Source organism: Microtus oregoni, unplaced genomic scaffold (genome assembly GCF_018167655.1).
Source record: "Microtus oregoni isolate MIOR12 unplaced genomic scaffold, Mior012 000022F_ref0000154, whole genome shotgun sequence".
In the NCBI taxonomy this organism is placed as follows: domain Eukaryota; kingdom Metazoa; phylum Chordata; class Mammalia; order Rodentia; family Cricetidae; genus Microtus; species Microtus oregoni.
Genome location: NW_024543081.1, coordinates 12886753 through 12907509, shown reverse-complemented (window position 1 = coordinate 12907509; position 20757 = coordinate 12886753). Strand labels below are relative to the sequence as shown.

Sequence of the window (20757 nt, the reverse complement as noted above, 5' to 3'; positions counted from 1 at the left end):
ATGTGTGGTAGGTGATGCCAACGGCAGGCAGAAGGGAAAGTGAGCCAGGACCCAAGGCTGGGTCCACCAGAACTCTGTTGACTCTGAAATTACGGGTATTGAAATAACGGGTATTGTCTCTGTAGGAGTCAGAGTCAGGGCTGTGGGGCGTAGGAAGCCTGAGGGGCTTCTTCCCATGCAGGGTCTGGTGTGGCTGCAGCAGAAGGCTGTGCTGGGCCCCCTTCAGTGGGTGACTCCCTGCAGTCGCCTTTGGGGCTTCCCAGGCCTAGCCCCGCCCCTCGGACTGAAGCAGGGGCGGGGCCAGGAGCCAAGCGGCCCTGCCTCGAGGGAGGGCGGAGGAGCAGGTGGCGGGCTTGTGGCCTCTGCCGGCTGGCGGCTGGCGGGACAGTGGTGGCTCATCTCTAGGTCTGGAGACCCAGCTTCCTTCTTTCCCATCGGTACCCGCCCCTGATGCCTGCCAGACTTTTGCCCATACCAGGGCCCCCGCCTGACCAGCCTCCCACTCCAGACTGATTGGGGAGTCGGGGGTTGAACTGTCTGGGGGCCCGGTCCCAATGCACTGTCGGGCCTTTCGGGGCCTGGCAGGAGCCCTCTTTACCCTCCTGTGCGTGGGACTCCTGTCTCTACGATACCACTCAAGTTTGTCCCTGCGGATGGCACAGGACACGCTCAGGTTGAACCAACAGATCCTGCAGCTTGACGACATCTTCATCGCAGTGAAGACAACCAGGGCCTTCCACCGCTCTCGCCTGGACCTGCTACTTGACACGTGGGTCTCCAGGACCAGGCAACAGGTGACAGGCGGCCGCCTTGAGGCCTGAGAAAACTCCTGGCTGAGGAACTTACTGGGGTCTTCCTGATGGTCTGGGGAGAAGCTGCCCAGTGGGGGGGTCTTTCTGGGGTCTCTCCAGTCGTTCATTCCTCCATGCCTGCCCCCCACTGCCATGCTCCAGGGACTCCTCGGATTCACAGGTCTACGTCTGTTGGGTTCAGACTGAGGGCCTGCTTTAGGCTCCTCTGTCCCATTTTGGGTCCCCCCTCTCTTAGATTCTTGGTCCTAACTTACCTCAGGGTCATGGTGGATATCTGAGAGCCCACAGGAAGGTGCAAACCCACCAGACCTGAGTAGTTGCCTACCCCTGCTCTGGGGATGGATGAGGCTGCCTGTAGCAGGGGTGTGGTGTGGATGCTGGGCAGACATTGAGGTGGGGCCTGCTGGAAGGAGGCTTCCTCTCAGTTCCTGCCCCACTGTGCTGTCGAGGGTGTGCAGGGAGTGTCTAGCCTCCCGGTTTCCTGTGCTGCCGTTGGGAGGCAGTGGCTAAGGCAGAGTGGGCAGGAGGTCAAGGTGAGGTGGAGATCTGCCCGGCATGTGGAATACCTGTGTGTGTGTGTGTGTGTGTGTGTGTGTGTACATGTGCTCACACACAGTCACATATGCTAAACACAATAATAAGAAAGTGTGGGGAATAAGTGTGGTTCCTGAAAGCCAGAGCCCTCCTCCCCATACTCAAGACCCCATCAGTCAAAGCCAGGGACGGGGGCACTGGAGACCACCTCAGGAGGTAGAAGTGGTTTCAGACATTTGTGCATACACATACTCTGCCCCCATTGTGGCTGCTGGCTCTGTGGGAGGAAGTGGCTGAGCCCGAGGAGGGGAGGCCAAGGAGAGGAGGCTGTTCAGTGAGGGAAAGGTGGGGGTACCTGAAGAGGATGCCCACCTCCCCGTTTTCTGGCACAACATCCGGTACAGGCATGAGCCCTTCCCAGTAGAGTTTCCTGCATCCCCAGAACTCCCATGCCAATACAGTTTTCTTTTCTTTTTTGTCTTGAGGGGAGCATGGTTCCTCCTCGGAAGCCAGCAGGGCTGGCCCTCCACGCAGACCTTCCTGTTTATGGAGCAGCGTCTATGTGTACCAGGGAGCAAGACCTCACGTGGTCCCTGCTTTTCCTGTCTTGCTCACCATGATGGTGCCCTAGCCCCAAATGAGGAAACTAAGGCTGCAGAATAGAACAGGCTGGCCAGAGTCACCCAGAAGGCCTGTGGGCCACAGCATACTGGGTTTCCCTCCTGCTTCTCAATGGGGCCCCTTTCTTTCCTGCCAGGCTCCCAAATCAGAGCTGCCAGGGTTACTAGAAGGCTGGCCCTGGGACATCAACTGAGGTGCTAGTGCCTGGCAGAACAAGGCTGGCAAAGAGGCTGAAGCCTAACTGATCTGGTCAAGGGGCACCTGCCGGCATCTCTAAGGGGCTTCAGTCAGAGGCATTGAGCTGTGCTAACTATGTAAATGGCAGGTACTGACTTCCCATCCACAGTGAGGTTAGGCAGGGGCAGGAGAGGTGTTGGAACCCCAACCAGAGCAAAGGAAAAGGCTCTGGAAGGACAGGAGACAGGGAGACCCGTTTCTTACTTCTGGGCTTTATTTTTTTCCTGTGATCTTGGCTACAGGCCCTCAGTTTCCACATTTGAACAAGTGTGTCTGGAAACAGCCCTAGCTGGTTAACTCCAGTGCTGGGCACCCGGTTGGTTAAAGGTGATGGGGTGACAGGTGGCCCCGGCTTAGTGTGCCTGGATAGACTCATGTATGGCCTTTGTCTGGCAGAGGGGGTGGGCGGAGAAGGCTGTTTTGTGTGTTTTGAGCTTCAAGGAGCTTTTCTTCCTCTAGTCCCCTCCCGGGTGGGGGCTGGGCAGGGGGAGAAGGCTTCAGCCCTGGCTCCCCTTCACTGCAGCAGATGGTTCCCGGCCACCCCCTCCCCTGCCCCAGCAGCCTCCCATTCTCTTTGTTTCCCCGGCCTGTGAAACTGCAACTAACTATTGTCTGGGTCTCTTGCTTAAATAAATCAAATGCAGCCTCCTGCTCCTACCCACCACGCTGTGCAAAAGCATGGGCTCCTGGGCCTTCTCCGGTCCCCTAGACTCTGGCCTGGACCCTAGTTCTTTCCTAACTCTGTTCCACCCCCCACCCCACCTCAGCAAGTATTCTTAGTCTGCTTGTCTCATGCTCTGGACGTGCGTGACTTCTGCTACCCCAGAGCCATTTGGTGGCAAACGTGGTCAGGCAAGAAAGGCCTGACTCATTGGTCGGCTCCCTCTAGACCTGTGTGGTGAGTAGGGCTTGGGTGGGAGCAGAATACAGCCAGAGGCCAAGGAAGACAGCCTGGGGACCCAGGAGGAGGGTGGGCCAGGACGAGCCTTGGGAGCAGAGAAAGCTAGAAGCAGAGGATGAGGTGGGTGCATAGACCCATGGGGCACAAGGGGAAGAAGAAGACAGGCACTGTGGTTCCAGGGCTCTGGAAGTGGGAAGAGGATGTGTGTGTGTGGTCTTACCTTTTTGATGCTGGTCATGGAATCCAGGGTCTCATACAGGCAATCAATAAACCCTGGCTCTTGCCTTTTTTTGGGGGGGGGTTCTCCCCTTCTTCCCCCACCTAGTGTTAGAGATTGAACCCAAGGCCTGGGCATGCTGGGTAAGTCTTAGGTCACAGCTTCAGTGCTGGCCCTTGCTTATAGTTCTTAGGAGCTCAGTCCTGATGCTCTAGCCTCCAGGGAAAAGTTACGATGACAGGGATTTGAGAGGCTGGGGCTCAACAGGAGGCCACACAGCAGTTATGAATAGGGGTGCCAGTGTCCAGGTGACAATGTTGTGTGTGTGGGAGGGATAGAGAAGATGATACCAGGCCGAGGTCACTTAAGCTCCCCTGAATATCCAGGGCTCTGGCACCAGCTCAATGTGATAGGCAGAGGCAGACCCCAGAAAGAGGGCTCAGAAAGTGGGAGGGGCTGAGGAGAAAGTGGGAAGCAGCGCAGGGGCCTCCGGAGTAGCTGGCAGATGTCAGGGAAGGTCTCTTGGGGGGCAGTGCTAGAGTTGGCAGTTTCAGGTTTAAAGGGCTCACACTGTGCAGAAGATGTGTCTGTAATGTGTCAGGGTAACTGAAAGAAATCTTAGAGAAGCCCCAGGGGCAGGGAAGGAAAGGTTGAGGTAAAGTCACATTAGGTGGCAAGGGTCAGATGTCTCTTCCTTGACCACACTTAACTTTTTTAGAAAAGTGTTTCTTGCGTGTTTTTGCTTGCATGTGTCTTGTGCATGCAGTACCCATGGAGGCCAGAAGAGGGCAGTGGATCCCTTTGGGATTGGAGTTACTGACAACTGTGAGCCACCATGTGGTTCCTGGAAATTGAACCTAGGTCCTCTGGAAGAGGAGAAAGTGTTCTTAATTGCTGAACCATCTCTCCTTTCCAGACCACACTTATCCTAAGGGAAATAGGGACTCATGGCATTAACAGGTGCCATCCATCTGATCCCGAGGGGACAGTAGTTCTGAGGATCAAGGTAGAGATATGGCAGTGGCTTGGAAGTAAACTTGGGATCAAAGACCTTGGGAGAGAGGTCTGGTTCCCTCATGCCCCCCTTTTCCAGTGCCCCCCCCCCCGGCTTTTGGCCTCCTGTGCCCTGTTCCCTGTGAGATATAAGAAATAGAGCCTGCCTCCCCTCTCAACTCCAACTTCCTGTTCACTCTTCCTGTCTTACATGAATCTCACTTTGCTCACACAGCTGCTGTGCTTCCCTACTTTACAGATAGGTAAACTGAGGCTCAGGACAGGGTCTGTTTTGGTCTGGGAGGGTTTGTGGTGTGAAGACATCGTGGGTGAACAAGGAGGATCGCTATAGCTGAACTCCTGGTCTTGGAAGGATGACAGAGGAGGGCCACACAGGCCTGGGTTTCTTCAGCCCTCACTTAGAAGTGGTTCAAAATTGTTCCAAATGCTGGCTGAGCAGCCCAAAGGTCAGAGACATTACCAAAGGCCTTCAAGATGTTCTATGATAATGTGCTGTTTGGGCAGTAGGGAAGGTCTGTATGCACTGGGCTAGCTCTGGAGTGGGGGACTGAACGGCCAAGGGACCGGGTGGGACAGAAACTTTCAACACTTTTCTCTTCTTCTCCTTCTGTTTGTTGAGAGAAGGTTTCTATGTATAGTCTTGGCTGTCCTGGAGCTCACACTATAGTCTAGGCTGACCTTTAACTCAGAGGTCCTCCTGCCTCTGTCTCTGGAGTGCTGGGATTAAAGGTGTGAGCCACCACTACCTGGTTTACAGCCCATGTTCTTTCTTATACAGTGCAGAAGAGGGATGAGTTGGCTAAGGGTGTGTGGTCCTGGAGAGCAGCCACAGCAGGCTGGTTTACCCCGAGTGTGTGTCCTTGAGAGCTTAGTTGTGTGTGTGCATGAGGAGGGTGTGTCTGAGGACAGAGGACAGAAATCTGCAGTCCCTCCTGTGTGCGGGTTAATCTGGGGTGTGGCCTTGATGTGCTGGGGATGGGGGCCTCCCTCCATCAACCTGTCCTGATGCTTCCGTCTCCCCACAGACATTCGTCTTCACTGACAGCCCAGATGAAAACCTCCAGGAGAGACTGGGTAACTGGGTAACTCCTTGGCTGGGGTGGTGTTCCTCCACTGTGGGCAGGAAGAGCAGGGAGGCTATGATGGGGCCTTGTGGTCCCCAGGAATTTTGTCTCCTGCCATTAGCATTGGGGACTACCTCGTAATACCCCGGAGCAGAGTACACGTAAGAGGCTACTGGACAAGGCTCCATTCCATCTGCTGCCTCAGTTCCCCTGGGAGGGGATGAGCCCTCCATGTTCTCTGAGGTCCAACCCGGGGTGGGGGGTGTCACTGTTATGAGGGGAGGGGCTGGGCAGGTCCCCTGACTGCTTCCCATCTCCAGGCTCCCACCTTGTGGTCACCAACTGCTCTGCAGAGCACAGCCACCCTGCTCTGTCCTGCAAGATGGCTGCAGAATTTGACGCCTTCTTGGCCAGCGGACTCAGGTGAGTGTTGCTAGGCCCCTGGGGCTGGAGTGACTTTTGCCTCGGGCCATCATCTCTTTAACAGGTTTTTTTGTTTTGCTCTCCTTTTGTTTGTTCTGAGTCAGGGTCTTACTGTGTAGCTTTGGCTGTCCTGGCACTGCTATGTAGCCCAGGTTAGCCTCAAACTCACAGAGATCTGCTTGCCTCTGCCTCCCGAGTGCTGGGACTAAAGGCGTGGCTGGCTTAGTTTTTTTGAAATTACATTTGTTTGTTTGTTTATTTATCTATGTGTGTGTGTGTGAGTGTCTGTGTGTGTACAAGTCTAGGTGTATGCGTGCCGTGGCATTGTGTGAAGGTCAAAGGACAGCTTTTTGGGAATTAGTTCTCCCTTTCCATCGTATTTCCTTCCTGAGTCATCTCGTTGGCCTCAGACCTCACCTTCTGAATTGAGGGCCCTGTCAAAGAAGTGAAGTGGCGGGGCTGAGATGGCTCAGCTGTGCAAGCCAAGGACCTGGGTTCAATACCCAACACCAACCCCCAAAACACGAACATATGCTTCTAGCCTCAGTGCTAGGCAGTGGAGACCGGCAGGTCCTGGGGCTGGCTGGCTGGTCACCACATCCTAAGCTCCTGGTCTCAGTGAGAGATCCCATCTCGGTGGATGGTAACAGGAGGAACACCCCCCAAGGTTGGCTTCTGGCCTCTGGATGCTTGACCCTATCTGTGCCTGAACACGTACAGACATACATACTCCAGCACCCTGTTCCCCCACAAAATGGAGGGACCTGGGCCCAATGAAGGGATCTTGGGGCCTCCTGGGGTCTGACTCACCCTTTCCCACTTAGCAGGCAGGAGGTGGACCACCTGGAATCAAATCTTGTCACTCATTGGCTGCATGGCCTTGAAGTCCGCGTCTTCATCTGTTCTGTAGATATCTCTTCCTCCTAGGGTACCCAGCATGCTGCCTGACCCAAAACACAGGGTTTGGGTAGAAGCTACCTGTAGGAAGCACAGCTTGAAGTACGCATTGGGAAGTCAGGATTGTCTGATTTTCTTGACTGGAAGGAAGTGACTGGTGCGTGGTCACCGGGAACACCAGAGAAAGCGGTCAAACTATTCTGTTAGGAGCCAGCCTCCGCCTGCATCCCCTGGTATCCTGAGCATTGTTCAGACTCTAAACCTGGGCTTTGTCTCTCAGTAATCAGAACCCGTCCCCATGGAAGAGGCCCATGTAGTTTGCCTTCCCCCCCAGTAGAATCTATAGTAGTTGGTTGTTTTATTACTCTCTACTCTGTGGTGGGGAGCCACCACCTAGCTCCCAGATAAATCACACAGAGACTTGTTATTACTTATGAATGCCTGGTCTTATCATGGATTGTTTCTAGTCAGCTTTTCTTAACTTAGTTTGTCCCGTCTGCCTTTTGCCTCTGGGATTTTGCCTTTCTCTGTTTCTGTATATCTTTGCTTCACTTCTTACTCTGTGGCTGGCCATGTGGCTGGCCCCTTCTTTTCCTGCTCCTTCACCTTCTCTCTAAGATTTCTTCTCCTCTTTATTCTCTCTGCCCCCCAGCCCCGCCTTTCCTTTTGTCTTAGGCTCAGTTCTCTATTAGACCAATCAGGAGTTTTAGGCAGGCAAAGTAACACAGCTTCACAGAGTTAAACAAATGCAACATAAAAGAATGCAACACATCTTCGCATCATTAAAACGAATGTTCCACAGCATAAACAAATGTAACACATCTTAAATTAATTTTCCACAACAATCTATCCTTATGCTTATCACAGATCCTTCCTGTAGGCCACTAGTTCCCAACCTTCCCAATACTGTGACCCTTTAATACAGTTCCTCATATTGTGGTGACCCCAACCATAAAATTATTTTCATTGCTACTTCATAGGTATAATTTTGCTACTGTTATGAACCATAATGCAAGTGTCTGATATTTCTGATGGTCTTAGGCATCCCCAATGAAAGAATTGTTCCACCCTCAGAGGTGTCCGGTTCCACAGGTTGAGAACCACTGCCCTAGGCCCTAGCCCTGAACTCTGTTTATTAGCCAATAGCATTCATTCTTGTTGTAAAGGTCACAGGTATTTTACTATCCTGCTAAGGAGTTTTGATGTAGCTATGCTAAAGCTTTGTTGTGATGATACGTGGTAGTCTTTTCCCAAAGCTTTACTGAGCCTAACTAAGAAGAATAAACCACGAGGGCAGACTCTGGAGGTTTTTGACCTAGTGCCTGCGAAGACAGCACCGAGTCTCATTGTTAGCTCTTGACTGTGGGGGCCCAGGGACACAGCATTTCCACAAGCTCATTGCGGGCCCCATCCCCGCAGGTGGTTCTGCCACGTGGATGACGACAACTACGTGAATCCCAGGGCACTGCTACAGCTGTTGAAAACATTCCCACGGGACCGTGACGTCTACGTGGGCAAGCCCAGCCTGAACCGGCCCATTCACGCCTCTGAACTGCAATCAAAAAACCGCACGGTGTGTCCCTTCCTCCTTTTCCAATTGGCTGTTGCTCTCAGGGGTGGGCTTATACCTGGGGGCGGGACCTGTCCAGGAGGTGGGACCTGGGTCATCCAGGAGCCCCGCCCTGGCTTGGCAAGAAGACCTCTGTCTGGTCTGCCGGCTTTTCTGACTCCGCCCATGACCCAGCCCCCAGGCACCCGGTATCACTAAGGATTTGTACTGGATCTTAAAACACGACAGTCCTGGGTTGGGGCTGGAACTCAGTTGGCAAAGCGCTTGCCTAGCAGGTACAAAGCTCTAGGTTTGATTCCCAGCACCATTGGGTGCATGGCTGTAATCTTACCACTTGGGAAGGCTGAGGTAGCTATCACCAGTTCAAGGCCAGCCAGGCTTACATAGTGGCTTCCCAGGACAGCCTGGGCTACAGATTGAAACTGTCTCAAAGCCAGAAAAATACCAAACGATTTGCCGGGTCAGAGGATACACCATGGTTGCTCAGAATTGTAGACTCCTCTAACCTCTTCACTGCCCAGCCACTGAAGTGTGGACCCCGGGAGCTAGGGGTCCAGATCCAGCCTCACTGCAGACCCAAGTGACAGTCGTAGGATGTCATTGTGGTTAGATTAGGAAACAAACAAAGCCTAGGAGAACTGGGCCGTGCTTCAAACCGACACCAATGAATAGTGAGGTTTGGCCTGTGTTCCTCTAATTGCACCATTCTTCCCTGCCCCCAGTCTGACTAGTTTCTGGAGCTTGGGTAGTAGTAACCTCAGGGTAGGGAGAAGGCAGGAAGGAGGAGGAGGAGGCCCCCTCTCAGGAGGCCCTGCTTGGAGCAGGAGCTGATGCGTGGGGCTTCCCCTCCCTCCCCAGGCCACCATCTGCTGCTCTGGGGAAACAGGAGCCTTAATTATCAGTAGCTCATCAGCCACTGAGCCCTAATTAAATCCTCCTGGGCCCCAGGGTGCGTGCATGGGCCACTCCAGGTGAGCCAAGGGGTGTCCCCAGCCTCCGCTCTGACCTCCCATCCAGCCTGAGCCCCTCGTCTTCCAGGCCTGAGGAGTCCAGACTGGAGCCTGTCACTCCTGGCTTGGTGGCCCTGATTGAAGTTGGTCGGCCTCTTTGTGTGTCAGTTTTTCATCTGCGGAGCAGGTGATGACAGTCCTGATTCACGGGGTGGTCGTGAGCCATAGAATTGGGTGGGACCATCTGTCAGAGTTCCTGGACTGGGGACTGGATAAACATTACAGGAGTCATTTCTTAGCCATGTCTTGCCTGGCCAGCCCAACACCTGATTGGGTATAGCCAGACCCTGGGCCCCACTGTCCTGGTTTGCTTTCTGTTGCTGTCATAAGTCCTATGACCAAAAACAACTTGGGGAGGAAAGGGTTTATTTGACTTATGTATGCCAATCACATCCCATCTTTGAGGGAAGTCAAGGCAGGGACTCAGGTGGGAAGAGAGGCAGGAACCCATGGAGGAGTTACTTACTGGCTTGCCCCTTACGTCTTGCTTAACTTTCTTTCTATTATAACCTAGGATCACTTCCCAGAGGTGGCACCATCCATTGTGGGCTGGTGGCCCACACAGTGGGCTATGTGACTCTTCCACATTAACCATTAGTCAAGAAAATAAATGCCTCGTAGCTGGGTGCTGGCACATGCTTTTAATGCCAACACTGGGGAGGCAGAGACAGGCAGATCTCTGCAAGTTTGAGGCCAGCTTGGTCTACAGAATGAGTTCCAGGACAGCCAGGACTACATACACAGAGAAACTTTGTCTTCAACTGTTCCCCCCACCCCCCAAAAGTCTCACAGACTTACTTACAAGCTCATCCCATGGAGTCATTGTCTCAACTGAGGGCCCCTCTTTCCAGGTGTCCCTAGTTTGTGTCAAGGTAGCCAGCACACCCAGACATGCACACAGACATTGCCTCTTACCCCTTCTTCTGCCTTAGACTGTTCCAGAATCCCAGAGTCCCCAGGCCAGTGAAAGCCTGGAGTTCTCCAGAGTGGGGCAGCAAAGGCCAAAGAGCTCTGGCCTGGCATTGGTTCCTGCTCTGTGCTCTGAGGCAAGTGACCTCCGTCCTCTGTGCCTTGGTCACTGTGGTTGGGGTACAGCCCTTCCACAGCCCTCAGCACAGGGCCGGGCACAGGGATGGCTCAGACTGAGGTCCAGTCAATGATGTTGTGGTTGCTGTAATTACACAGGATCAGAAGCCACACACTTGTTAATTTTAATAAAACACATTATTGAGCACTTCCTGAATGCTGGGTCCTCAAGAGATGTCATTCTGCTTCTTGGAACCCTAAACTGTCTCTAAAGGACATTCGTGGACATAGATTAGAAAGGAGGGCCATCGGATGACAGACCTGGAGCATTTGTGCTCCCAAGTCTAATTTAAGGCCCAGGCCCCGGAAGTGGCTCCCTTGAGGTTCCGCAGCTGAGCAAAGTGGGGAGATGGAGGCTTGGGCCTCCTCCTAGGGCTCTTTCTACAAAAGCATCATGGGGAATGCTCAGTCCAATGCAAGATGCGTTTGTTAAACACCGACTGCAGACCTGCGGGAAGGTACGGGGGAGGGCATTGTTAGACCAACAGATGAAATGGCAGAAGGGGAAAATTCCCCAGAAGATTTGGAGAACCCACAGGTGAATTCAGGGTCGTCACAAGAGAACCAGGAAGAGGCCTGGGCTGAGGCAAAGGTGGTGGAGGACTCAGAAAACGGTGGGAGGGCTGCTACCCATTACTGGGGATGGTGATGTCAAAGGGTTGCCTGCCCTCAGGTGTTCCCAACATTGCTCCCTCTTTACTCCAGGGGTGGCCTCATGCTCTTCATCCCTGGAAAGCCTTTCTCAGCCTCAGGGATTGGGAGCAGGGAAAGAGAACAGGAGGCCTGGTGTTGGTTGCATCAGGGAGTCCTGCTCCTTTGGCTAGTGACCCTGTACGGAGATCTCTCCTCTGATCTTCCCAGAACACTCCAGGAAGGGCTCTGATTGACCCAGCCCTGTACTTCATTCCAGAAGCCCCTGGCCACCTCTGTGACCTAGGGGAGCAGGTGCCAGGTCCCCCCAAAGGAAGAGGTAGAGTGGCACATGTCTCCCTGTCACTGTGACCCCTAGGATCCCTCTCCTATGGGGGTTTACAAGGATGTCTCAGACCCAATGCCTCCTCTTCCAGGAAGCCAGACTCTGGCTGGGTTTGGGATTCCCCTATAGCCTCACCACTCCTAATTAGCTGTGCAGCACTGGGCCTTGGCTCCCTAGCTGTGAAGTGGACATGCTAAGGCCAGGGCTTCAGAGCTTTGGGGTCATGGTGGTGGGGGGACGGGGCGGTCTAACTGGTGCCCCTGAGTTCCCTGGGCTCATTGCGCGTCTCTGTCCTCCTTTTTTCAGAGGCTGGTACGGTTCTGGTTTGCCACAGGGGGTGCTGGCTTCTGCATCAGCCGCCAACTGGCTTTGAAGATGGTCCCATGGGCCAGGTAAGTGGAGGCCTAGGAGAGAGGGAGGGGTTTTGGGGTACCAGAGGGGCCTTTGAGGCAGGAGGGGCAAGAGGGTTCCCAGAGGAAATGGCCTCTTACTCAGTTATGTCAGGGCAGGCCAGACCTGTGAGGAACATTTCTGTTGACTTCTGGGAATGTGGTTCAGTACACTCAGCCTTAGTTTCCCCAGGTATAAATGGAACTGGAAATACGTGGCCAATGGCACTGTAAGGGCTTAGAGGGAAAATGTCTGGGCAGACAGTAGCTGTGGATCAGGGGGCCTTGGCAGCCCTGCCCTTATCTTCTGACAATTGGCATCATGGGGGTTAAGCATTGGAGCCCTCAGAGATGGGGGAGAGGGCTATTGACTGGGGACAGGAGGGCTTCCTGGAGGATGTGGCATTTTATCTGAGACATCCTCGAAGGCTCCCCCCACAGGAGAGAGGGCTCCTGTGAGCATGGGGGTGAGTGGGCGGAATACTGACATTCTGGAAGCAGCTGACTCTGACCTTTTCCCAGGTTGCTGTCAGTGGACATAAGCTTGCATGGATCGTTGCCCTGAGTTAGGCTGGAGCAAACAGGAGGGAGGGCAGTGCCATTTCTAGAATCCTCAAGAGTGGTTGACAAGCCTTAGGTTACCCAGGTTCAAGGTCACCCAGCTGCTCGCCACCGTCCCTGTCTGCCCTTTGCTTCTCAGAGGATTCAGGATGTCAGTAGGCACGCTGTCCCTAGGGCAAGCCCAGAGCAGGCTCGCACCTGTGACCAAAGGTTGTCTCTGGGACTAGGGTTGCCCACTGTGCTCTGCCCACCTCTGTGGTCCCATCCCATCTCCATGGGCAGCTGGGAGGCTCTCAGCCTGGATTTCTGTGCCTACCCCACCCCTGGCCAGGCATCCTGGAGAAGGGACATTGATGGCCCTGGACAGTCAGGAGCTGTTCTCTGGGACACTGGTTGATACCTGTGAAAGCCTGCTGCGGCCTCTGGGAAGTCCACCATTTCTCCCGGCCCCTAAACCACATGCTTCCTTCTGACTTAGCCCCAGCCTGAGTACCCCAGTCTGTGGCAGGCAAGAAGCGCCCCTTTCTCATGTCTGGGCCCTCCTCACTAGTACGGTACAAAGATGGGGTGTCAGGCTGAGCAGCGGATCTATGAGAGAACGAAAGAAAGGAAAAGGGGGAGAAGGAAGGGTACATTTAGCAGGGCTCCACCCACTCCTCAGGGGAGGAGCCAGTGTCCTAGTGGCTAGCCTGCCCAGTGCAGGCCCTGCTGGGAGGTGGAAGGGGGCTCAGGTGTGCAGGGCCTGGGTCAGGGGCCACCACCCAGCTCTGTCCTCCAGCGGCTCCCACTTCGTGGACACTTCGGCTCTCATCCGCCTGCCTGACGACTGCACTGTGGGCTACATCATTGAGTGCAAGCTGGGAGCCCACCTGCAGCCCAGCCCCCTTTTCCACTCCCATTTGGAGACCCTGCAGCTGCTGGGGGCCGCCCAGCTTCTGGAGCAGGTGAGCCAACTGCCGAGCAGAGGGCGAGGGGTCGGGGAAAGGGTCTCCCCAGAGGACGGTTGGGGTACTCGAAATCAGCCTGGAACTTGAACTTATGAAGCCATCATGTATTGGTGGGGAATAAAGGCCCAGGAAGCACTGTACTCTTTCAGGACACGGTAGCTCAGGCCTCCTATTCCTTCGATCTGGGAAGACTTTACAGGCATAGGTGATGCCCCCAGGCACCAATGATGAACAGATGATTAACCTGTGCCTGATGGCCCACAACTGCTCTTGGGACAGACTGGCTTGGCTTGTAGGCCGGCCTGCCAGTCCCACTGCCTGACCAGAGGGCCCGAGGTCTTCTGCCTTACAGAGTCAGAACCTGGGATACCCGTGATGGAAGTGCATATGAGATTGAGTAAGAAGGAGGGACCGGACCTGGCATTCAGAAGGGACTATCTCCTGTCCCATCTACTCTCTCCTCACCCGCCTTGTCCTCAGATGACTAGGTCCTTGGGATGACAGGATCTTAGCCCTAGGTCTGCAGTCACCAAGGAGAGAGAGTCCATAGACCCTCAGCTGGCCTTTAGAGCCCATGGTCTGAAGGCCTAGCTTGGGTCAGTGCCTGGAGTCAGTAGACTGACTAGGCAGGGGACCAGGGTGTGGGGCCCACCTATTTGGAAGCCAGAAAAGGGGGTCAAGTTTGGGGTGACCAGAAATGAAGCATCTAACTGCCATTGCTTTTTGATATACTCGGCAGCCTGAGGGGGGTTGCCCTCTTCAGTGCCTGTTTCTGCCAGTCATCCCATTGTGCCTGCACTGGCCTCCCCCCGTGTCCACAGGGACTGCTTCCAGGACCCCGGGGATCCCCAGACTCTCAGCTTCCATCGCTTATGTGAAGGGCTGCAGTGTTCGGCACCCCTCCTCCACACGCGTTAAATCAGCGTTGGGTTATTTTCCATTCCTAATAGGATAGAAAGACTCGGTAAAATGTCATGCTGTGTTGTTTAGGGAATAAATGAGAAGGGGGAAGTGCACAGCACAGACGCAGTGGTTGGGATATTTTCATCTGTGGTTGGATCCACAGATGTAGAAGCTGCAGATACTGAGGGCCGACTACAGGGCTGGGGTGTAGCGTGGTGGGTAGAGTGCTTATGTAGTGTCATAAAGCCCTGAGTTTGATCCCCAGATCTTCACAAATCAGGTCTGGTGGTGCAAACCTCTAACCCCAGCACTTGGAGATAGAGGCAGGAGGGTCAGGAGTTCCAGTTCCTGTCTAAATATAAATAAATAAAATCTCCAAAGGCCAACTGCAAATATTATCCCCGTTCTATAGACGGGAAAACCGAGGGCCAGAAAAATAAGCCAAATGTGGTCACAGCTGGGGTAGCCAGTGGGAGGATGATGAGCCCTGGTGGCCAGGTGATCGTCAGTCTGTAGTCATGGCCTGTGTCCGTTTTTTAGGTGCAGCCTCTGTCTCATGTCTTCCTGACATTGTATAGTCCAGGACTGGCTGAGGCCTGCACGGGGCTGTGGAAACCTAGCTAGTCTGGGCACTCAGCTGAGGGAAATGATCCCTTCTTGATGAGCTTGGTGTCCAAATCTGTAGGAAGCAAGAATCACCAGCTTCTTGGATAAGTGTGGCTGCTGGGGCCAGACAGACAGAGGCAGGAGCATGACTTCAGGCTGCAGTGCCTTTGGGGAGGGGCTGGGTTCCACGGGTACAGGAGGCTCAATTGTCAGGCCTCTCTGGAGGCCCAGAGTCTTCTCTCCTGGTACCAAAATGCTCCCCTTGTGGGCCTCCCAAGTGGGACATCTCCCAAATGCCCTCTCATCTCCCCCCAGGTCACCCTCAGCTACGGGGTCTTTGAGGGGAAGCTGAACGTCATCAAGCTACAGGGCCCCTTCTCCCATGAAGAGGACCCCTCCAGGTGCGTGTGGGCTAAGGTGCAGGATGGAGGTTGGGACCAAGCCTAGGCACCCAAAGATGGAGGAGCTTGGAGGGAGAGTAGTGCCACAGGTCATGGGATGCACAGAACTGGGAGCAGAGAGAATAGGTTTACATTTGTATTCTGCTACTTTCTGTGTGACATTAGCTGAGGTCCTCTCTGGGCTTCCATCCCTCCATCTGTAACACTGGAACCAATAGCTGTTCCAAGAGCCCTGAGGCGAGGGCTATAGTAAGCACAGCCTTGTCTCAAGGAGATGGAATTTGGCTCCGTGTAGGGAAGGAATTCAGAGTTCCAAAAGGAAAGGAGCTGCCTTTTTGTTTGTTTGTTTGATTTTTGGTATTTCAAGACAGGGTTTCTCTGTATACCTCTGGCTGTCCTGGAACTCACTCTGTAGACCAAGCTGGCCTCAAACTCAGAGATCAACCTGCCTCTGCCTCCCGAGTGGTGGGATTAAAGGTGTGCACCACCACTGCCTGGCAAGGAGTTGTCTTTTAGTGGAGCGAGTTGGCCATCAGCAGGGGCATGTGACCCATAGTCTTAGTTAGATGATGCTAGATTTTTTTGTGAGCTTGAAGATTCTAGAATTCCGTCAATAAGCTCTTAGGGTTGCCTTGTCTTTCAAGGTGTCTCAAAGGAGAGGTTCTCAAATTGGGGGTGATTTTGCCAATGTCTGGAGACAGTTCTGATTGCTCCATTCTTGGGGTGCTGCTAGCCTTTCCTGGGAAGAGCCTGGGGATGCCACCATCCTGCCAGGCATGGGATAGTTCCATGTGACACAGAGTTACCTGGGGATGCCACCATCCTGCCAGGAATGGGATAGCCCCGTGTAACTCAGAGTTGCCTGGGCTGAGTGTCACAGCGCCTGTGGGTCAGTGAGGTTGGGATAACCCTCTTCCCCTGTTGATTTCTTTGCAGGTTTCGCTCCCTCCATTGTCTCCTCTATCCTGACACACCCTGGTGTCCCCTGCTGGTGGCACTCTGAACTGCAGCAGGGGTCAATGGAGGCTTCTGCTGGACCCCTCCCCCATCTCCTAAGCAGTCCTGAGGGCTCCTGGTTGAGTGTCCACTGACAGATGGTCCCTGGTAGGGCCTCTGGGTGACAGGAAAGGCCCAGGGACCTAGTCACTCCACAGAGGCTGCGGGGGCACTTGAGTTGTGTGTGTGTGTGTGTGTGTGTGTGTGTGTGTATGGGGGAGTGTTCAGGGTCCTAACTCTCCTGAGAGTGACATGTGCCCTGCCTGGGAACTGGCCTCAGTCATTCCTTGAGGACCAGGGAGGGCCATTAGGACAAAACCAGGGTCTGTGCCCTGCAGCTATGGGACTGGTCTCAGCTGCTCCTAGATCCCCTTGCCTGGCCAAGGAACCTGGACTTTGGAAGCTCATCAGGCTCAGAAGGACCGTGGTGAGTCCCTGTCAATTGTGACTGACTTGGTTCATTGTCCCAGCCTTCTTGGCTGCGAGGAGCTACCGTGTGACTCAGCGGGAACTGAGGAAAGCCAGCCGAGGTTTCTGGAGTAAGTTTCACAGCCCAAGATCCTTTCTCCCTACTGTGAAAGTGGGTGTTGATGACTGGCTCTTGGGAAGCTACTTTTCTACCATGAGGGAAAGGCCAAGACAATCATCCAAAGCTGTTCTTTCTGACATCCAATCTGTGAGACATTAAACCTTTATTTAAGTCTCTCTCTGTCCCGTTTCCTGCCATGGGCAGCTGGTACTCCTGGCTGGACAAGGTCTCTGATCAGTGGTGATGACCACATTTGGTGATAGGATGTGGTGTGTGGCTCAGAGTCTGGTGCAGGGAGCGGGAGGCTTGATGACTGAGGACTTTGAGGGCGTGTGTGTGTGTGTGTGTGTTACGGTATAGACTATGCACGTATGATGCGTATGTGGGGATGTATCTGTGGCTGTAGGGTGCTCATAGCTGGGCCGAGTGGCTGTGGATGACAGCTGGCCCTTAGGCTGGACAACTGAGGCTGGACATACTTGGTAGAGGGAAGCTCAGTTGTAGAATTGCCTCCATCAGACTGGCCGTGGGCATGTCTTTAGGGCACTTCCCAGATGGCTACTTGATTCAGGAGGGCCTTGCTTACTGTGGGCAGGGCCATCCCTGGGCAGGTGGCATATGAGGAAGGTAGCTGAACAAGCCAGAGGAAGCAAACCTGTAAACATGTCCTCCATGGCCTCTGCTTTAGTCCTGCCTCAAGTTCCTGTGCCCACTGCCCTCATGGAGTGTGATGTGGGACTGGAAGCAGAAACAGGCCCTCTCTTGTTCAAGTTGCTTTGATTTTGGGATTGATCACAACAGAAAGCAAACCTGGACAGACAGTGCTAGAAGGGGCCTGGGTCTCTCCAGCCAGCCCCGACCCTGTCAGGAGCCAGCAGGGGGCCAAGTGAGCCTGTGCCCCTCCCACCCACACCACACCTCCCATGAGCCAGTCCAGTGGATGACCCAGGCAGAATTTAAGAAGCGAGTAATGGACAGTGTTGCCCTGTTGTGGACACAGAGGCCACTAGCTACACAGACCTGAGCAGAGACCTTCGGGAGGACCCTGTTGGCCAGGTTTTCATTTTGTCTCATGTAGCGCAGCCTGCTGCAAGCTCACTGTGGAGCTGAGGATGGACCTGGACATTCTATCCTCCTGTTGTTGCTGGGGTATAGGCTCAGCCACCATGTCCAGCTGACATGAAACTGGTGTGCACATGGCAGTGTCAAATCCAGGGCTTGGTGCACACTAGGCCAGCGCTACCAGCCAAGCCCTGCTCCCAGCTCTGCCCCCAGTTCTAAGCATTTAACATGAGCCAGGTCACTACATGCTCACCTGTTTGAAGCAGGGACCATTATTGTTCCTATTTCTTAGATTGGGAAACTGAGGCACGGGGCATGGCTCAGGCCTGTTTGTGAGGTAGCTGGCCTGTGTCAGTTGTCTCTGCGTGGGATGATTTTGGAGGGTGGGGGAACCTCTGCAGGCCTGGGCTTCATCCTCTTGCCTTTTGTGGCCTTGCTCTGTGCATTGGCCAAGTGGCTCCCCCAGGCGAGATGGGTACGATGATATCCCTAGCATATATGTGTGTGTGTGTGTGTGTGTGTGTGTGTGTGCATGAGGTGTGTGTGTTTGTGTGTGTGTGTATGCATGTGTGTATTCAGTGCGTGTTTGTGTGTGTGTCTCTTTTTCTTTTTTGGCATCAGGGTCTCTCACTGGCCTGGAACTCATTGATTTGGCTAGACAGTCTGGCCACCAAGGCCCAGGGATTCTCCTGTGTCTGCCTTCCCAGCACTGTGATGAAAAGTGAGTGCCAGCACCACTTTAATGGGGACGCTGGGTTTGAACTCAGATCCTTGTTCTTGCAAGGCAAGCACTTTACTAAACCCTCTGCCCTGCCTCATGTCTCCTGATGGCGTTGGCTCACTTGGGTGTTTGTTTGCTGACCCTTGACTTTAAGTGGTCCTAGCATTCAGGGGTCCTGTCAGCCCCGATTCCTGCAGCTCATAACTTGGTAGATCCTCAGGAATATCTGAGGGATGGACAGAAAAAGGAGGAAGTGTGTTTCTTCCATCCCTCAGGGTCCTGAAGGGCTGACACCAGTGCAGGCCTGTGGATGGGGCAGGGTTTTATAATGGGCTGGCTGGTCACATCAGATCAGTGCTGGCATCCTTTCAAAGTGTGTTCCAGGCATGAGCAGGTAGGAGTTCCAGCATTGCTCAGAAGTCACCGGCCTTGGCAGCTGGCCCTGGGGCTTGAATGACATCATGAGGTTCAATTCATCAATTCCTCCACGGGGACAGTTGTACAGGATGGAGGATCTGGTGCCTTCAGCAAGGGATACTGTAACCACACGGGAAGAAGAAAGAGCTGAAAGAAACTCAGCCCTCAAAACTGGTTTTGATCTTGATTCAAATCAATGGGCCTTAAAGAGATGCTTTTGAGGAAAAGGAGGAAATTTGAGCGGGGAGTGTGCGTTAGATGGCATTAGCATCTCTACAAGAGACAGTGGGATTGAGGTTTTTTTTTTGAGAAATGTTCTAATATGTGAGAGATACACTCTGAAATATTTATGGGTGGAATATGTCTGGAATTTGTGTTACAAAGAGGCCTGAAGGGAGGCATAAAATAAGAATGGCAGAGTGGGGGAGGGGCCGGAGCTGTGGAGCAGCATGCTAGCTTCGTTATGATGTCGCCCTCCCCCATTTTGTTCCCATTTGAAACTTTCTACAATAAAAAGAATACTAAATAATAAAAGAACATCTACGGGCATTCTATTTCCCAGCTGAGGCTCTTCCCCCCTCTCCCCTTCCTCCCTGCCCAGCTCCCTCCCCCCTGCCCCACATTCAGGCCCAGAGAACATCTGTTTTCCATGGGCACTTCTGTCCTGGTACCCACTGCTGGGGAGGCAGGCTTGCTGGGGCTGGCCCCTCCTGCTCTGCGTCTGGCTCCTTGCCTGGTCTCCCCAAGGCTCACCCTGATTTCTTTTGGTTGTGAGCACTGGTCCCAGCTGCCTTGTAGCCCAGTGGCATTTTCCCTGGGCACAGCCTGACCCCATTCCTGCCTCCCTCCATTACTCATCCACTAATGTGATTTTACTGCTCCCCTCCTGGGGTGGGCAGATGGAATTTGCATTAGATCCTACCCAGGGGAGCCAGGTGCAAAGCCTTGCTCTGAACAGGGCACTCTAATCCCGGAGGGGACAACATGTGTTGGTGAAGACATGGCATAGCTTGCCAGCGGTAATGAAATGTAGCTGGGGTGCACGGAGGAGGGGTGTGGAGGCAGCAGGAACCCAGGCACCTGCTGTAGGATATGGTGTCAGGTCTGGGTCTTGAGCCAAGAGGAGGTCTGACGGAGTGGGGTGCATCACACAGACACATAGATGGGGCTACATAGACCCAGCGGGGAGAGACACCATGCATTAGCGTTAGCTGTGTGCAGCCAATCCTGTTCTCACACACATGCTAACGCCATCCGAGAGAAAGCAAGTCTGATGTGCCTGGTACGTTTGCCCATATCCAATCGATAGGCACAGCCTATCCAGGTGCTGAAAGACTCTGTGTATGTCCCTTAGTGTCTCTCTGTGGCATAGTGCCAGGCTCATAGCAGGTATGAACACCAAGTGATTTCTGAAGTAGGTGTTCGGGTGCCCATCGCAGTAGCCTGGGGAAACGCTCCAGTGGCTGCGAGCTCCCAGTTGCTAGTGTGCCAACCCATAGTACATGAGGCCCTAGGTTAGAGCCTCAACACTGCGTACAGCCAGGCGTGGTGGTACATGCTCATGATCCTAGAAAGTGGAGGCAAGAAGATCTGAAATTCAAAAGCAGCCCTGGCTGTCCTAAAACTCACTTTGTAGACCAGGTTGGCCTAGAACTCACAGAGATTGCCTGCCTCTGCCTCCTGAGTGCTGGGATTAAAGGCGTGCACCACCACCATCGTGGGCTTTCAGGAGTCATACCTGTAGAAGGTCCAGAGGGCTAGGGAACAAGGTGAGAGAGGCATTGGCGAGTTCAGCACTATGGACAGAGCCCCGCTCTCTGACTAACTCCGTGTTTTTCCTAGACTTACTGGATCTAGGCAGTC

General features: G+C 53.8%; 1 protein-coding gene across 1 annotated transcript; it reads left to right on the top strand.

The window, feature by feature from the left end:
* Positions 1-347: 347 nt before the first annotated feature.
* Positions 348-18269, top strand: Mfng (MFNG O-fucosylpeptide 3-beta-N-acetylglucosaminyltransferase). Its single transcript, XM_041672282.1, has 8 exons — positions 348-794; positions 5362-5410; positions 5721-5823; positions 8140-8293; positions 11669-11754; positions 13091-13256; positions 15084-15169; positions 16106-18269. Exons 1-8 carry the CDS (start codon positions 555-557, stop codon positions 16170-16172), a joined length of 951 nt encoding a protein of 316 aa, XP_041528216.1. The 5' UTR covers positions 348-554; the 3' UTR covers positions 16173-18269.
* Positions 18270-20757: the final 2488 nt, after the last annotated feature.

What these genes read in the sequence shown, in the direction of transcription:
- Mfng (XM_041672282.1), top strand. Translation starts at nt 555, where the DNA reads ATGCACTGTCGGGCCTTTCGGGGCCTGGCAGGAGCCCTCTTTACCCTC. An exon ending in TTCTTGGCCAGCGGACTCAG is followed by an intron (nt 5,824 to 8,139) that starts GTGAGTGTTGCT and finishes CCATCCCCGCAG; the next exon opens with GTGGTTCTGCCACGTGGATG. An exon ending in CATGAAGAGGACCCCTCCAG is followed by an intron (nt 15,170 to 16,105) that starts GTGCGTGTGGGC and finishes ATTTCTTTGCAG; the next exon opens with GTTTCGCTCCCTCCATTGTC.